This window comes from Apus apus, chromosome 26 (genome assembly GCF_020740795.1).
Source record: "Apus apus isolate bApuApu2 chromosome 26, bApuApu2.pri.cur, whole genome shotgun sequence".
NCBI lineage: Eukaryota > Metazoa > Chordata > Aves > Apodiformes > Apodidae > Apus > Apus apus.
Window position 1 is genome coordinate 5264069 of NC_067307.1, and position 16605 is coordinate 5280673.

At 63.5% G+C, this 16605-nt stretch overlaps 2 protein-coding genes across 2 annotated transcripts; one reads left to right on the forward strand and one right to left on the reverse strand.

The window, feature by feature from the left end:
- The first annotated feature begins 300 nt into the window (after positions 1–300).
- AEBP1 (AE binding protein 1) lies at positions 301–8129 on the forward strand. The gene is made up of 22 exons (XM_051640770.1): positions 301–411; positions 533–965; positions 1032–1433; positions 1618–1668; positions 1851–1922; positions 2039–2120; positions 2717–2808; positions 3030–3116; positions 3226–3306; positions 3375–3449; positions 3528–3637; positions 4212–4351; positions 4436–4520; positions 4610–4754; positions 4850–4938; positions 5340–5463; positions 5553–5749; positions 6056–6235; positions 6334–6673; positions 6782–6921; positions 7002–7101; positions 7175–8129. Exons 1-22 carry the CDS (start codon positions 301–303, stop codon positions 7705–7707), a joined length of 3669 nt encoding a protein of 1222 aa, XP_051496730.1. The 3' UTR covers positions 7708–8129.
- Positions 8080–14786, reverse strand: POLD2 (DNA polymerase delta 2, accessory subunit). Its single transcript, XM_051640670.1, has 10 exons — positions 14487–14786; positions 11279–11400; positions 10502–10625; positions 9925–10039; positions 9582–9780; positions 9378–9458; positions 8951–9108; positions 8708–8835; positions 8511–8612; positions 8080–8407 (listed from the first exon to the last, which is right to left on the reverse strand). Exons 1-10 carry the CDS (start codon positions 14704–14706, stop codon positions 8250–8252), a joined length of 1407 nt encoding a protein of 468 aa, XP_051496630.1. The 5' UTR covers positions 14707–14786; the 3' UTR covers positions 8080–8249.
- Positions 14787–16605: the final 1819 nt, after the last annotated feature.

Here is a 16605-nt window from a genome sequence, read left to right on the forward strand (position 1 = left end):
GTACTGGGGCTGCAGGGGGTGGGGGTGGGGGGCTGCAGTGAGGGGGTCATTGGGAGGAACTGGCGAGGCACTGGGAGCTGTACAGGGAGCTGGAGCAGCACTGGTTCCCTCCCCGCCCCAGCTGCCTGCAGCTCCCCCAGCGCAGCGTGTCTGGGACGTGACTCACGGCCGGGGGGGACTCACCCGTGTGACGAGCGCGAGTGGCCTCAGCCGCCACGTGGCCCCATGATGGCCCGGGGAGCCTGCGGGGCCGGGGCGGGGGGGGCACCCCCTGCAATCCCCCCGCGCTTGGGGGGCACCATGGGGGGCTGGGGGAGGTGGTATTTGAGGAGAGGCAGCGGGGGGGCCGTGCTGCTGCTGTGGTGCCGGTGCCCGCGCAGTGCCGGTCCCGGGCGGTGCCGGTCCCGGGCGGTGCCGGTCCCTGCGCGGGGCCAGGACCAGTTCTAGTGCCGGGCCCCGCGCCGTGCCCAGCGGGTCCCCCCCGCCGCGGCCGCCGTTCGGTGCCGCCCCCGGTTCCTGCTCCCGCCCCCAGCCCGCCCGTCCCCGGGGCTCTCGGGGCTTTCCGGGCTCTTGGGGGGGCTCTCGGGACCAGTCCGGCATTCTCGGGGGACTCTTGAGGGCTCGCGGGGCTCCCGGGGGAGCTCTACGGGCTCCGGGGAGTCTCTCCGCGTCTCGGTGCTCTCGGTACTCCCGGGGGCGGTTGGGGGGGGTCTCTCCGGGGCTCCCGGGGCCGGGGCCAGAGCCGCAATGGGCCCCCCCCCGGTCCTGTCTTCTTCTGGCGGTCGCGCTGCTGCCGCTGCTGCCCCTCGGGGCCGTGCCTGGTCCCCCCGCCATCAGCGACGCCGAGATCGAGGAGTTTCTGCGGGGCTTCCTCGGACCGGGGGACGGGGACGGCGACCGCGACAGGGATGGGGATGGGGATGGGACCGAGCTGGGCTTCGGCACAGACCTGGGTGCTGGCACCGGTGAGCGAGGGACACAGGGGGTGGGGGGGACCCCCCGGGCGCCCCTCACCATCCTGCTCTCTTCAGCCCCCACAGGCTCCTCCGAAGCGCTGAGGCCGATGCAGCCAGAAAAGGGCAAGAAGGGGAAGAAGGAGAAAACCCCCAAAGGCACCAAGAAGGACAAAGAGAGACCCCGGGGCTCCAGGAAGGAGAAGGAGAAGGACAAGGAGAAGGGGAAGGAGAAGGACAGGGGCAGGGACAAGCCCCCAAAGAAACCCCGTGAAAAAGCCCCCAAAGGCTCCGAAAAAGCGGCCAAAGGCTCCAAGAAGCCCAAGGAGAAGCCACCCAAGGCTACCAAAAAACCCGACAAGAAGCCACCGGAGCCCCCGACACGCCCCCCGGAGCCCCTGCAGGAGGAGGACATCGTGGGGACCCCTTGGTTCCCAGAGCAGCCCTCGCCCCACGGGGGGGAAGACGGGGGTGGCCGAGGTGAGTTTTTGAGGGTCCCATCTCCCCAGGTTGATGGGGGCGGGTCTTGCTGCCCGGTTCCCCAGTGGCACCCCACGGCTGCGGGGGCATTTGTCCCCCGGGGGGGTCCTGCCGGGGTCACCCCACCCTGGGCGGGGGGGGCGTGGGGCACCGCCAGCCCCTCACTCTGTGTCCCTGTCCCCAGCGGTGCTGAAGGAGCCACCGAGCGAGCCCGGCCGAGAGCACCCGGAGCCTGGTGAGTGTCCTGTGCCCGGTGCCACCTCCCTGTGTCCCAGGGCCACCTCCCTGCTTCTGAATGCCACACCCCTGCTCCTCGTCACCTTCCTGCGCCCCTTGGACACCTCCCTGCACCGCAATGTCACCTCTCTGCCCCCGATGCCACCCCTGCCCCCCTCCCCACCTGTCCCTCCCCTGCAGAAGTCCCCGAGGAGCCAGAGCCACCAACCCTGGACTACAACGAGCAGCTGGAGCGGGAGGACTACGAGGACTGTACGGTACTTGGGGGCAGGGGGCTGGCCCTGGGGGGCACCCCCTGCTGCAGGGAGGGGGGGAGGTGTCCCCCCAGCACCCCCAAAGCCAGGGCCACTCCCTCTTTCTGTCCCCAGTCGAGTACATCCGGCGGCAACAGAGACCCCGCAAGCCCCCAAGCAGGACAAAGCCCCCCAGGGTCTGGCCCCAGCCGGAGGAGCCACGTCAGTTGGGGGACAAAGTGGGGGTGGCACTGGAGGGGGGGTTGGGGGGAAGGTCCCCAGCTTTGAGGACCAATGGGAGCATCATAAGGGGACGGCCCAGAGCTGGGGTGGGCAAGGGGACAGCACAGAGGTGTGGGAACTGCAGGAGGGGTGGAGGGGACACCAGAGGGGTGTGGGGACATCATGGGGCAGGGAGACCCCAGAGGGACATGGGGACCTTGTGGGGATGTAGGGAGGTCCTGCAGGGACATGGGAATCCCAAAGAGACATTGGGACCCCAACAGGAGCATTGGGACTCCAGAGGGACATTGGGACCCTGTGGGGATATAGAGAGGTCCTGCAGGGACATGGGGACCCCGATAGGGTCATGGGGACCTCAGAGGGACATGGGGACCTCAAGGGGGATATTGGGACCCCAGAGGGACATGGGGATCCTGTGGGCACATGGGGACTCCATGGGGGGGGATGGGACACCAGAGGGACATGGGGACCCCATAGGGGCACAGGGACCACACAGATATGTGGCATAGCCCTATTCCCATCCCCCTGACTCCAACCAGGCCCTTGTTGCCCCCCCCAGCGAGGCAGGAGGAGCTGCCCCCACCCCAGCCTCCCCCCCCCACCCCCCCTGGTGACTGAAGCCGATTATGAGGGGGTCTTCGAGCCACCCGACTACGATGACTGTAAGTGACAGGCTGGGGGGGGGCCAGGACCCCATGCCTGGGGGAGCTCTGGCATTCCCCCACCCCACCCATGGCCCTAAATGGCTGTGTCCCCCACCTTGTCCTCCCAGTGCAGTATGGGCTGCTTCCCCAACCCCCCCCAACCTAAAAGGGGTGTCCTGCCCACCCCCCTTCTCCCACCCTGCCCTAAAGGGGAGTCCTGCCCCTCCTTGCCTCCTCAGTGCAGTACGGCCCCCCGCCCCCATCCAAACCCCAACACCCAGACAAGGACGAGGAGATGGAGACAGACGAGGAGAAGCACAAACCCTGTGAGAGACGGGTTGGGGCATGACCTCAGGGTGGGTGGCACATCCTTGGGGTGGGTGGTGGATCCTTGGGGTGGGTGACACTTCCCTACCATCCACTCTCCTGCCCCAGGGAAGCCCAAGAAGGGCAGCAGCAGCAAGGAGGAGGAGGAAGAGGACCCTTGGGTGGAGGAGAAGGGCCGGGACCACAAAGGTGGGTGCCACCAGCCCCGTCCCCCACTCCTGGGCTCCGTTCCTCCCCTCACTCAATCTCTTTTCCAGGAAAACCCAAAAAAACAGGAGGAAAGAAGTGGGACCCAGACAAGGATGAATGGGCCCCTCCAGAGGAGAAGACAAGTGAGTGACCCCGCTCCAGGGGGGCAGGGTTGGAGAGGCAGGGCAGTGGTGGACATCCCCTGTCCCCACTGTCCCCAGGGTGTCCCCCCATCGGCCTGGAGTCCCACCGCATCGATGATGACCAGCTCCTGGCCTCCTCCATGCTGCGCCACGGGCTGGGTGCCCAACGTGGGCGCCTCAACATGCAGGTGAAGGTCACCTCCCCACTGCTGCTCCACCCCCCACAGCATCATAAACGTTGGAAAAGACCTTCAAGATGATCAAGTCCAACCCTCAGCCCCGCATGCCCCTTACCATGAAACCATCTCCCCGAGCTCCATGTCTGCCTGTTTTTTGAACCCTTCCATGGATGGTGCCTCCACCCTTTCTCTGGGCAGCCTGTTCCAGGGCCTCACCACTCTTCCAGAGAAGAAATTGTCCCTAATATCCAACCTGAATCTCCCCTGGAGCAACTTGACCCTATTTCCTCTTGTCCTATCGCTGGTCACTAGGGAGAAGAGGCCACCTCACCACAACCTCCTTTCAGGGAGCCGTAGAGGGCAATGAGGTCTCCCCTCAGCCTCCTCTTCTCCGGGCTGAGCAGCCCCAGCTCCCTCAGCTTCTCCTCATCAGACCTGTACTCCAGACCCCTCGTCAGCCTTGGTGCCTTCTCTGCACGCTCTCCAGCACCTCCACATCCCTCCCATACTGTGGTGCCCATACCTGCACATGGTGCTGGAGGTGCAGCCTCACCCACTCATGTCCCCACCGTCCCCCCCCCAGGCAGGCACCAATGAGGACGATTTCTATGACGGGGCCTGGTGTGCTGAGGATGACGGGCGGATGCACTGGCTGGAGGTCGACACCCGCCGCACCACCAAGTTCACTGGGGTCATCACCCAGGGCCGTGACTCCCAGATCCAGTACGGTAGCAGATTTGGGGACATGGGGTGGGGAGCAAGCTCGGGGACATCCACCCCCACAACCTGTCCCCTTTCCTCTGCCAGTGAAGACTTTGTCACCAGCTTCTACGTGGGCTTCAGCAACGACAGCCAGAACTGGGTGATGTACAGCAACGGCTACGAGGAGATGGTGGGGACCCCGAGATGAGTGGGGTGGAGGGGACAGTAGGGACCTTCTCCCTCCTCTCTCGGTACATCTCACCACCCTGTCCTTGGCAGATGTTTTATGGCAACGTGGACAAGGACACACCAGTGCTGACCGAATTCCCCGAGCCTGTGGTCGCCCGTTACATCCGCATCTACCCGCAGCGGTGGAACGGCAGCCTCTGCTTGCGCCTGGAGGTCCTGGGCTGTCCCCTCTCCTGTGAGAGCCACCCCGAGGCACTGGTGGGGGGAGCTGAGGGGGCCATGGAGGGGCTACAGCTCCTTGCCCACCCCCCACCGCATCTTTGTCCCCAGCTGTCAGCAGCTACTATGCTCAGCAGAACGAGGTGACTTCCACTGACAACCTGGACTTCCGCCACCACAGCTACAAGGACATGAGGCAGGTGAGAACCTCTGTGGGGTGGGATCATCCTTGGGGTGGGGTCACCTGTGGGGTGTCATCCTCTGTGCTGGTGGGCACCTCTGTGGGATGGGATCCTCCCTCAGGTGGGATCATGTGGGGTGGAATCTCTGTGGGGTGGGGTTCTCCATGGGGTGGGATCATCCATGGGGTGGGGGTCATCCATGAGGTGGAGTTCTTCATGGGGTGGGCTCCTCTGTGGTGGTGGGCACCTACCTGTTGGTGGGTACCTCTATGGGGTGGGAACCATGGGGTGGGATCCTCCAGTCCTCCATGGGCCAGGATTCTCCAAGGGGTGGGCACCTCATGGTGGTGGTGGGCACCTCCATGGGGGGTGGCCTTGTCCCTCAGTGCTGCCCCCACTCCCCCCTCCCACGCCCACAGCTGATGAAGGTGGTGAATGAGGAGTGTCCCACCATCACCCGCATCTACAACATTGGCAAGAGCTCGCGGGGGCTGAAGATCTACGCCATGGAGGTCTCTGACAACCCAGGCGAGCATGAGACGGGTGAGGAGGGGCAGGGTGAGGGGGTGCAGGAAGGGCTACGGGCAGGGGTGACCGTCCCTTGCCTGTCCCCTGGTGTCCCCTGCCCACAGGAGAGCCCGAGTTCCGCTACACGGCGGGACTGCATGGCAACGAGGTGCTGGGCCGGGAGCTTCTGCTGCTGCTCCTGCAGTTCCTGTGCCGGGAGTTCCAGGCTGGGAACTCCCGCGTGCGGAGCCTGGTCACCCAGACCCGCATCCACATCGTCCCCTCCCTCAACCCCGATGGCTACGAGCTGGCCAGCCAGGCGGTGAGGGGACAGGGGGGACAAGGAAGGGACATGGGGACGGGGAGGGGACAGGGGATGGGATGGTGGAATGGGATGGAAAGCAAGAAGGGAATGGCAAGATGAGGAGGCGACAGTGGGACAAAAGGATGGAACAGCAGGATGGGATGACAGGGTGGTGGGATGGGACAGTGAGACAAAGAGTGAGAGGACAGGTTGGTGGAATGAGATAGCAGGATGGGTGGTGAGATGGAATGGTGGGGGAGGGGACACGATGGAGAGGGGGGAAATGTAGCCCCAACTCACACTGCTGCCTTGGGCCACCCACAGGGCTCTGAGCTGGGCAACTGGGCACTGGGCCACTGGACAGAGGAGGGCTATGACCTCTTTGAGAACTTCCCTGACTTGGCGTCGGCACTGTGGGCAGCAGAGGAGAGGAAGCTGGTGCCCCACAAGTTCCCCAACCACCACATCCCCATCCCGGAGCACTACCTGGCCGAGGACACCATGGTGAGCCCCAGCCAGGGGCCTGGCAGCAGGGAGCTGATGGGGGGGGGGGGGGTGTCACATGCCATGGTGTCACACACTGCCATGCCCCCCCTGGGCAGGTGGCAGTGGAGACACGGGCCATCATGGCATGGATGGACAAGAACCCCTTCGTGCTGGGAGCCAACCTGCAGGGAGGGGAGAAGCTGGTGTCCTACCCCTTTGACACGGCCCGGCCCCTCAGCGAGACCCTGGCAGCCGCCCCTCACCCACCTGACTATGAGGACGACCACCCTGAGCTACAGGAGACCCCCGACCACGCCATCTTCCGCTGGTTGGCCATCTCCTATGCCTCAGCCCACCTCACCATGAGCGAGACCTTCCGTGGGGGCTGCCACACGCAGGACGTCACTGACGCCATGGGCATCGTGCAGGGGGCCAAGTGGCACCCCCGGGCTGGCAGTAAGTTGGGGGGGACACAGCGTCTGCCCACCCCACGCTGCCTGCCTCGAGTAATCGGCTGGGTGGGCACCTGGGTGCTGGGAAGACAGAAGGGCACCTGTCTTCCAGGTATGAATGACTTCAGCTACCTGCACACCAACTGCCTGGAGCTCTCTGTCTACTTGGGCTGTGACAAATTCCCCCATGAGAGTGAACTGCAGCAGGAGTGGGAGAACAACAAGGAGTCACTGCTGACCTTCATGGAACAGGTCTGGTGGTGGGGGAGGCTGGGCAGCCACCCTGTCCCCCCCATGCTGCTCCTCCCATCCCCTCCCTTCTCCTTCCCCAGGTCCATCGAGGCATCAAGGGCTTGGTGAGGGACCAGCAGGGTGAACCCATCGCCAACGCCACCATTGTGGTGGGGGGCATCAACCACAATGTCAAGACAGGTAGGGCACAGGGCAGCGTGGTGGCACCAGCACCACCTCCTGCCCACCCCCATGGTCCTCTTGCTGTCCACAGCTGCCAGCGGGGACTACTGGCGCATCCTGAACCCGGGCGAGTACCGGGTCTCGGCCCGGGCTGAGGGCTACAACCCCAGCGTCAAGACCTGCAGCGTCTTCTACGACATCGGGGCCACCCAGTGTGACTTCGTCTTGGCACGATCCAACTGGAAACGCATCCGGGAGATCATGGCCATGAATGGGAACCGGCCCATCCGCCCCATGACACCCCGCGAGCGGCTGCGCCTCCGGATGCGCCTCCGACAGCGCATGCGGCTCCGGCAGCAGATGAGGCAGAGGTTGCTCAATGGCACCACGACCACCAAAAGTCCCACCGCCCCACCACCCACCACAGCCTTGCCCTGGACCTTCAGCAGCACCACCTACGCACCCTGGAGCCAAGAGCCCCCCACAGCTGGCACCTGGGAGATGGACACTGAAACGGAGGTGGTGACCGAGCTGGTGACCGAGCTGGAGGCCTGGGAGGTGGGGACGGGAACAGCACAGCCCCTCACCACGGCCGAGACCTACACCGTGAACTTCGGGGACTAGGAGCTGCTTGTCCCCTTGCTCCTGCCTCCAGCCAACATGGCCAGTTTTGTTTTGCCTCCTTCAGGCTCCAGCATCTGCTTCTAAAGTCTTCCTGGAGCAGCCCACCTGGGGGGCTCCAGCTCCTCACCTGAGCTGTTCCCGGGGCTGCAGGACTCGCTGTGCTGCTGCTCACCCCCAAGGGCTGGTGGCCATAGAGCCTCCAGCACTGGGCAGGACAGGACAAGCTGTCCCATCCCTCTGGGCTGGGCAGTGCCAGCCCTCCCCTGGCAAGAGGGGACAAAAGAGGCCCAGCTCTGTCCCCTGTCCCGGGGCTGGCAGAGGTGGTGCCACCCTCCAGGGCAGGGCCCGCAGCGGGGGCAGGCACAGTCCCTGTCACCTCCACCCCATTTTTTATTACACAAATAAATCAAGTTCTATTGGTACCAGCAGCTCTTCTCTCCCATGCCCTGGCTGCCCCATGCCAGCCCTCCTGGGAGAGCGGTGGGCACCCAGGACCTTCTGAGGAGATGGAGGTTTCTTGAGTCTGTGCCCTGCTCACCCAGTCAGTGTGGAACCTCCATGTCCCCATCATCATCCTCGGTGCCGAAGCCAGCAAAGGTGATGGGCTGGCAGCTGAGGTCGTGCAGGTTGACCAGGCAGGCAGTCTGTGTGGCACTGAAGGCTGGCACTGCCACCAGCAGGACCTGCTGCCCGTCCTCCCCTGCAGAGGTGGAGGGGGTCAGGCCGATGAGCCCCTCCTGTGCTCCGCCCGGCACCATCCCCCAGCCTCCAGGTAGTACTGGGGTGGGGACTGTGGGACCCACCTTTGAGCACCTTGGACTGGAAGCGGGGAGCATTGCCACAGAAGTAGACATGAGGACACTCAGTGAGGATGAAAGGGTCCGATTTGTAGAAGGGGTAACAGCCTGGAAGGGAGGCAAATGAGGGGGGGACCTGCCCCCACTCCCCTGTGGAGGACAAACAGCCCCCAGCCCCGGTGGCCACCTGGCCCTCCCCTTACCCAGGGTGTCTGGGGCCGTGGGGCAGATGTGTCCTGCCAGCAGTGTCCACTCCAGGATCTCCAAGTAATCATCCATGCTGCTGTACTTGAAGATGTCGCTGATGTTTTGTCCTGATGTCCCCAAAAACCTGCAACGTTTTGGGGGGAAGGAAGAGGAGAAAGGGGAGGGAGGGGAGGGAGATGCAGATGGCCATACTGGCCATGATTGTCACCGCGTTGGTGGCACAGGGTTGGGGTTGGTACCTGACACCATCCACGTCGGCCTGGTAGGGGTTGGTGACCAGGTGGAGGGTGGGAAAGGCGCTGGCCAGGGGCAACATGCAGCGGTGCAGGGGCTGCTGGGGCAGCGTGTAGTTGGTGGGGTCAAACTCACCAGGCATCACGTCCACGGGCACTGAGTTCTGTGGGCAGGGGGGAATCACTGGTTGGGGGGAACCCCCTGGCTGGAGCTCACTGCCAGCTCTGCCCCACTCCCCAGTTTAGCTCCAACAAGCAGAGGATGGGGTGGTGGGATGGGATGGGACAATGGACAGGACAGTGGCGGCAGTGGGGGGGTGAGATGGGACAGCAGGTCAGGGGACACAATGGAGGGGCTGTAGCCCCCCTGCTCACCACTGCCCCCGAAGGTCCCCAGCTCCCTGGCCAACCCCACCCCACCCCAGGCACTCACACAGAGCTGCAGCAGGATCTCATCCAGCATCTTCACAGCCTCTACACTGGCAGCTTGGGTCTTCTTGGTCAAATACTTGGCCTGGAGAGCAGGGAAAGTGAGGGAAAAACCCAGAGCCCTCTCCCATCTCTCCTTCCCCACCTCAGCAGGACCCCTGTGCCATCCTGGACCCTGGCGGGCCTGGTGGAGGCTGCAGGACCTTACCTTGTTGATGGTGTCCCGGCTCTGGGTGTTCTGGCTCAGCAGGTTCCCAGCCAGAATTACTCTGGAGATGTGGGCAGCACAGCTCTGCTGACCCTCAGCACCCAACTGCCCCGTCACCACATCCACCAGCAGCTGAGTGCTCAGCAGGGCCTCCCCACTGCTGCTGCCCAGCCCCAGTCCCGACACCAGCAGCACAAACCTGGGGGCAGAGGGTTGGGCAGCACCCCATGTCCCTCAGGGCACCAGGGGCACAGACCCCCCATCTGCCACTGTCTTCCAAGGTGGCTACTCCCACGGGCACGAGGGATGTGACAACCCTACTCCTATCAGGGTGGGGACTCACTGGTCTGAGCTGGGGCCCTGCCAGGGCAGCGGGCTGGGGAGGCTGGAGAAGCACTGATCTTCCACCAGGAACTTCCCATCATCCTGCTCGGAACCGTAGACGGCAAAGACGGTCCCTACAGCAGAGAATCATGGGTTGGGTTGGGTTGGAAGGGACCTTCAAGATCATCCAGTCCCACCCCCTGCATGGGCAGGGACACCTCCCACCAGCCCAGGCTGCTCCAAGCCCCATCCAACCTGCCCTTCAACACTGCCAGGGATGGGGCAGCCACAGCTTCCCTGGGCAACCTGGGCCAGGGTCTCCCCACCCTCACAGCCAAGAATTCCCTCCCCATCTCCAACCTCCATCTCCCTCTCCCAGTTTTCATCCATCCCCCTCATCCCATCCCTCCCTGCCCTTGTCCCAAGTCCCTCCCCAGCTTTCCTGGAGCCCCTTCAGGCACTGGAAGCTGCTCTAAGGTCTCCCTGGAGCCTCCTCCTCCAGGCTGAACAGCCCTGTCTCTCAGCCCGTCTTCAGACCATCAGTCCCTGATTAGGGAAGGTGAGGTGGCTCCCATCCAGAAGCCACCATCCCCTACCTGTCACCAGCTTCTGCACCTCCACGGCTCCTGCCAGCTTGATCCGCTGCAGCTCATCCTCCAGGATCAGCTCATCAGAGGGGTGGATGTACTTGGGCAGGGGTGGCTGAGGCACCAGGTTGTGCTGGGGGGACATGCAGGGCAGGCTGTGACAGCCACATTGAGACCCACCTACCCCAAAGGACATTCCCTCCCAGCCAAACCTTCCTGGTAGAAACCAGAGTGGCCAAAGTCCTAGTGGAGGCCCCAGTGGCTCTAGGGGCTGCTGACCAGCTGGTCTGATGAGCTGGTTTTCACTTCACTCCCCAAACCCAGGCACGTGGCTTCCAGCCAGGGAGGAACTGGCTCAGCCAAGGTCTGGGCCCAAGCTCTGGAAAATGAGTCTCAGGAAACGTGTTTCCAAAAACCCCGTGGCCTCCAAACCCTGCCCAGGATCAATGGGTTCCAAACGTCCCCCATGCTCCCCAAAGGACCCCCAGCATGACACTGAGGTGGGGGAGCTCCCCTGGACACTTCCTTGCCCCCTGCAGCAGGGAAAGGGGGTTTGCTCTGCTGGCTCTCAACAAGGAGAAAAGCAACAGCGGGAAGGCACCCTACATGCCACCACCAGGCACCAAGAGGTGGCACCACTAGTGGTGACATCTAGGGACACGCGCAGGCACAGAGATCCAGGTGGGAGCTGAAGGGAAGTGGTGGGAATTGGCCAAGGTCCTCCCGTGTCCCCAGAGCCATGAGGAGGAGCAGCAGGTGAGCAGTAGGGACTGTCCCCACCGTTACCTCCTCGCTGATCTCCTGCAGGATGGAGGGTTGAAGCTGCATGGCCTTGAAGAGCGTCCCCACCACGCAGCACTTCTCCCCCAGGCGCAGCTCACAGAGCTTCCGCAGAGCCACGTCCTTCCCTGTGAATCAGAGGGCTCAGCCAGGCTGGGAAGGACTCCAGGGCCATGGAGCCAAAGCCACATGTGGGGGACAGATGGGGCCAAGGACTGGAGAAGAGCCCCAAGGCGTTTCCTCTACCGTGGGGGGGGGACATGACAACAGCCAGGTTGTGGGGGGGGACACTCAGCTCCCAGCCACCCCCCAAGACAGCTGGGCCACACGTCCAGCTCTGCCCAGGTCTGGGACCGCCCTCCTGGCACAGACCCAGTCGTCCTGCTCCCCTGGGAGATGAGGCAAAGATCCCACCCAAACATCCCACTCTGATCTGATGGGCAGGAGGAATCATTCTTCACACCCAAGCCAGATGCCCTGCCCAGGATCCCTGCTGAAAGTCCAGGAACCCCAGGGATCCCTGCTGGAAGCTCAGGAACCCCATCACAGTTTGGCATCTGGGAAGATCCCAGCATGACCAGAGGTTGCTGGGGAGCGGCTGCAATTCCTCTCCCCTGCTCCTTCTTCCCCACCATGCTGTAAGAAGGGAACCACTAAAGTTCAGGACCCTCCAGGCTTGATTGGGCCCCTCATGGGAAGGAATATTGACTCAAAAGTTTTCCACATGGGAAAAATCCCACCAGCTTGGAACTGGGATATCCTGGAAAGGCATAAAGAGACTTTAGCAGGGGGATATGGGAGAACCACCCTGGGAGGTTGGGAGAGTGTCCCAGCCCTGGGATTTCCTTGCCTTTTTGCAGCCAAAAATCCATCTCCCTAGCAGGGACCTGAGCCCAGGACTTGCCCCCTGCCCTGTACTAACCTGGGGACCCTGCACCCCCACCCCCTGTGTGGTGGGAGGGCTTTGGTTTCCCCCATTTAAACCAACCCCTGAAGCCTGGAGCTCTGGAAGGAGCAGGACCAGCTCCCAGGCTCCTCCAGCAGGTTATTCCTTGCTGCCAATGATGGTGGGTGGCATTTCATCCCTCCACCCCCTCAAATTCTCCCTTTGCTCATCATGTCCCTCCCATCCAGTGGATGGTGCCCCTGAGGAGCCCTGGGAGGGGAACACGTGTTCCTCAACCCCAAGAATGCAAAACACAACAATTGCCTTCAAATTCCTTCTTCTTGGCTCTAATCTCCGCCCCCCCATAAGATGCCTGAGGGGTTGGGGGGGGCGGGGGGGTCGCTGCTCTCTCCAGATTTTGCCTGTGAGACAAACCCCAGGAAACTGGTCCCATGGGGACACGGAGCTCTACAAGCCTGCTGGGTCCTGCTCCCCCTCCCTGGGCAACATTCCAAGGAATGACAAGGCCTGTGGAACTGCTGGGGGTGGGTTTGGCTTCTCATTCCAACCCCCTCCCATCCCAGCTCCAACCAGAGAAAGAAAAACAAGGAGCCAGCCCAAAAAACTCCCTAGAAGGACAAAGCTGAGCACTTGGCTGGGCCTGTGGGGGAATGTGATCAGATGTTTTGGAATTACGGAATCATGAATGGTTTAGGTTAGAGGGGACCTTAAAATCATCCAGTCCCACCCCCTGCACGGGCAGGGACACCTCCCACCAGCCCAGGCTGCTCCAAGCCCCATCCAACCTGCCCTTCAACACTGCCAGGGATGGGGCAGCCACAGCTTCCCTGGGCAGCCTGGGCCAGGGTCTCACCACCCTCACACCCAAGAATTCCCTCCTCATCTCCAACCTCCATCTCCCTCTCCCAGTTTTCATCCATCCCCCCCATCCCATCCCTCCCTGCCCTTGTCCCAAGTCCCTCCCCAGCTTTCCTGGAGCCCCTTCAGGCACTGGAAGCTGCTCTAAGGTCTCCCTGGAGCCTTCTCTTCTCCAGGCTGAACACCCCAACTCTCCCAGCCTGGCTCCAGAGCAGAGCTGCTCCAGCCCTCCCATGGCCTCCCATCTCCACGGCCTCCTCTGGACTTGCTCCAACAGCTCCATGTTCTTCCTGTGTTAGGGGCTCCAGAGCTGGACACAGTTTTGGGAAGTCCCTGTGGTGCCAGGACGTCTGGCAGCATCTGGGCAGTTGCTTCATCCTGTCATGACACCTTCTGTGAGGATGCCCCTGTGGAGAAAATGCCCCCTGGGGGCCTCTCGCCCCACCTCAATCTCTCCCCAGTTGGGGAATCTGCACCCCAAAAAAAACCTGCTATAAGATCCTGAGCCCATGGAGTGAAAAATAAAAGGTTGGAAGGTGATTTTAGAAGTGTTGTGTGGAGAGCCAAAAAGCCACCTGTGGGTAACTACACCAAGCTGTGTGGAAGCTTGAGAGGCCCTACCTCGAATCCTGTGTCCAGAGAAGGGCAACAGAGCTGGGGAAGGGGCTGGAGCACAAGGAGAAGGGTCTGGAGAACTTGTGAGGAGCAGCTGAGGGAGCTGGGGGTGTCCAGCCTGGAGAGGAGGAGGCTGAGGGGAGACCTTCTGCTCTGCAACTGCCTGAGAGGAGGTTGGAGCCAGGGGGGGTCGGGCTCTGCTCCCCAGGAACAAGTGATGGGACAAGAGGAACCGGCCTCAGGTTGCCCAGGGGAGGTTCAGGTTGGATCTTGGGAACAGTTTCTCCATGGAAAGGGTTGTCAGGGCCTGGCCCAGGCTGCCCAGGGCAGGGGGGAGTCCCCATCCCTGGAGGGGTTTCCAAGCCTTGGAGATGGTGCTGAGGGATGTGGGCTGGTGGGGACTGGGCAGTGCTGGGTGAACAGGTGGACTTGGTGATTGTGGAGGTCTTTTCCAACCCAAACCATTTTGTGATAGTCAGCCTCTGGCCCAGGTTGCCCAGGGAAGCTGTGGCTGCCCCATCCCTGGCAGTGTTGAAGGGCAGGTTGGATGGGGCTTGGAGCAACCTGGGCTGGTGGGAGGTGTCCCTGCCCAGGCAGGGGGTTGGGACTGGATGGGCTTTGAAGTCACTTCCAACCCAAACCAGTCTGGGATTTGATGATTCAATGATCTTAAAGGCCTTTTCGAGGGAGGGGTGTGTGTTTCAATTCCCCACACCCTCAAAGGAGGGAGGGGTGTGTGTGTTTAAATTTCCCATCCCTCCCATTAAACGAGGCGGGGCTTCCGTTCCCCACCCTCCCCCTCTACCGGGGGTTCTCCCGCCCCCTGGGACTCACCCCAGACGCGGCGGGCTCGGCGCTGCAGCCCGGGCCTCATGGCCCCCAGGCGGGCGGCGTAGACGTGCGCGTATTGGCGGGCGAAGCTGCGCGGGCCCAGCAGGAAGGGCTGCGAGCGGTCGGTGTAACCCGAGCCCGGCACCCGCCAGAAGGTGGGAGCTTCGCCCCGCGGGGTGCTCAGCAAAGCCTCCGCCGTGGGGGCTGCCTGGCCCCAGAACATTGCGGGGGGGTGGGGGGGGGCTAGGAAAAGGAAACAGGATTCGTTCAAAGCAGGCAGCCCGAATCCCTCCCCATACACAATGACCCATTTCCCCCCCCAAAAAAAACACAACCCAGCCCTCTCCCCCGAACACTGCAGGACCCCCCCCAACACCACGGCACCGCCGAGCTCCTCCCGCTGTCAGGAAAACCGCAGGATTCCTCCCCCCCCCCCCGAGCAGGGCAACTGAAGTTCCCACCACCCCAATACACATTGGCCACCAGACCACCCCGCAACCCCCCCACCAAAAGGCACCCTGGACACCCCTTGGCCTAGAAGACCCCCTGGGATAAAACCCCCTCCCCCTGGGCACCAAGACCCCCCCCCTCCAAAATAACGCCCTGACACCAGGAATTCCCTTGGGACACCCCCTAAACACACCCCCGGCACAAAAAAAACCCTCCGAGGCACAGGAACACCCCTAAAACACCCCCTGGCACCCCCTTCCCCCCAGACACCCCCCAGGGCACCAAGACCCCCTAAAAAAAAACACGGACCGAACTCCAGGACCCCCCAGAATCTCCCCCGAGCCAGGGTCCCCCCAGGACACACCGCAGGGTCTCCCCGGGAGCCCCCGGCCCTACCCAGGGACCCCCGAAGGCAGCTGCCTCCCCCGCCCCAATCCCTCCCGTGGCGCCCCCAGACCCCTCAGGCCAACCCCCGGACACCCCATGTCTCCCGTCCCCCAGACCCCCCCAGGACCCCCAGACCCCCCGGACGGGGCAGCCCCAGGGCCCCCCGCGGCTGCAGGTCACGTACGGGGTCAGAGGTCAAAGGTCAGCCCGCCCGCCACGGCGGCTGCGGGTGGAAACGGCGCGAACGCCGCAAAACCCGGAAACTGCGCCGCCGAGGAGCGGACGTGACGTCACGGGCCAGGTCGCTGTGGCAACCCCCGGGGGCGGTGCCGTGAGGCCGTTACTATGGAAACGGGGGGAGGGGGTGGGACACGGAGCGGGGACCCCGCTGGGCGGGGGGGGGCAGGGCTGCCCAGAGACCCCCCCGCCCCGAGGGTCCCCCCGACCCCCCGGCCCTGCCCCCCTCCCCCCAACCCACGAGTGTCCCCACCCGACCGCCCCTGCCCGTGCGAAAAGGCCACCGTGTCTCCTGGGGACACTGGCCCTGCTGCCCCCCCCTTCCCCTCCCTTTCCGGGGGACCCCTGGGAGCCCCTCCTTCTGGGGGGGACCTGTCCCTTGGGGACACGCCGGCTCCGCTGGGGTGACAGGGAGTCATGGAGGGGTGCAAACCCAGGCTGGATGGAGCCACCTCCCTCCTGGGGACACTGCAGATGGACACAGGGACAAGACCCCCTTGTTGAGTGGTTTATTTGGGGGGTGTGGGACAAAATACACCTGCTGTCCCCTCAGTGCTCCTTGTCCCTGCGGGTGACAACGTGGCACAGGGGACACACACCGGGGATGACAGGTCCCTGCAGGTGCCACCACCATGCGGGGGCTGTGGGGGACACATGGGGTCCTTGGGGTGGAGTCCCAGGGTCTTGGGATTGGGGACCATGTGGGACAGGTGGAGATCTTGGGGACCGGGTCCACGTGGGACACATGGGGCCCTGGGGGTGGGGGCTGTGTCCCTGTGGGCAGGCAGAGCCAGGGGTCCTGGGCACCCCTGTCCCTTGAGGGTCCTGCTGTCCCATTCATTCAGGGACAGGGTGGGCAGAAGGCAGCGTAGGGGACCATGATGGTGACGACAGTGATGGCTGTGGGAGCCACCTCACTTCCGTGGTGGTCCTCTTTGCACTCCCAGGTGGCACCAGCTGTCACTGTCCCCCCCCTTGGCACCATCACTGCCTTAGATCATCATCACTGTCCCTCCAATGAGCTGGGGGGTCCCAGTGCTGCCCAGGA

Bases quoted from the DNA above. Each gene is read 5' to 3' on its own strand.
- AEBP1 (XM_051640770.1), top strand. From the start codon at position 301: ATGGGGGGCTGGGGGAGGTGGTATTTGAGGAGAGGCAGCGGGGGGGCC. The intron at 3,450-3,527 runs GTGAGTGACCCC...CACTGTCCCCAG, and splicing joins CCCTCCAGAGGAGAAGACAA to GGTGTCCCCCCATCGGCCTG. The intron at 6,922-7,001 runs GTCTGGTGGTGG...CTCCTTCCCCAG, and splicing joins TGCTGACCTTCATGGAACAG to GTCCATCGAGGCATCAAGGG.
- POLD2 (XM_051640670.1), bottom strand. From the start codon at position 14,706: ATGTTCTGGGGCCAGGCAGCCCCCACGGCGGAGGCTTTGCTGAGCACC. The intron at 10,040-10,501 runs GTAGGGGATGGT...TCTCTGCTGTAG, and splicing joins GGTGCAGAAGCTGGTGACAG to GGACCGTCTTTGCCGTCTAC. The intron at 9,459-9,581 runs GTAAGGTCCTGC...CCTGCTCTCCAG, and splicing joins GCCGGGACACCATCAACAAG to GCCAAGTATTTGACCAAGAA.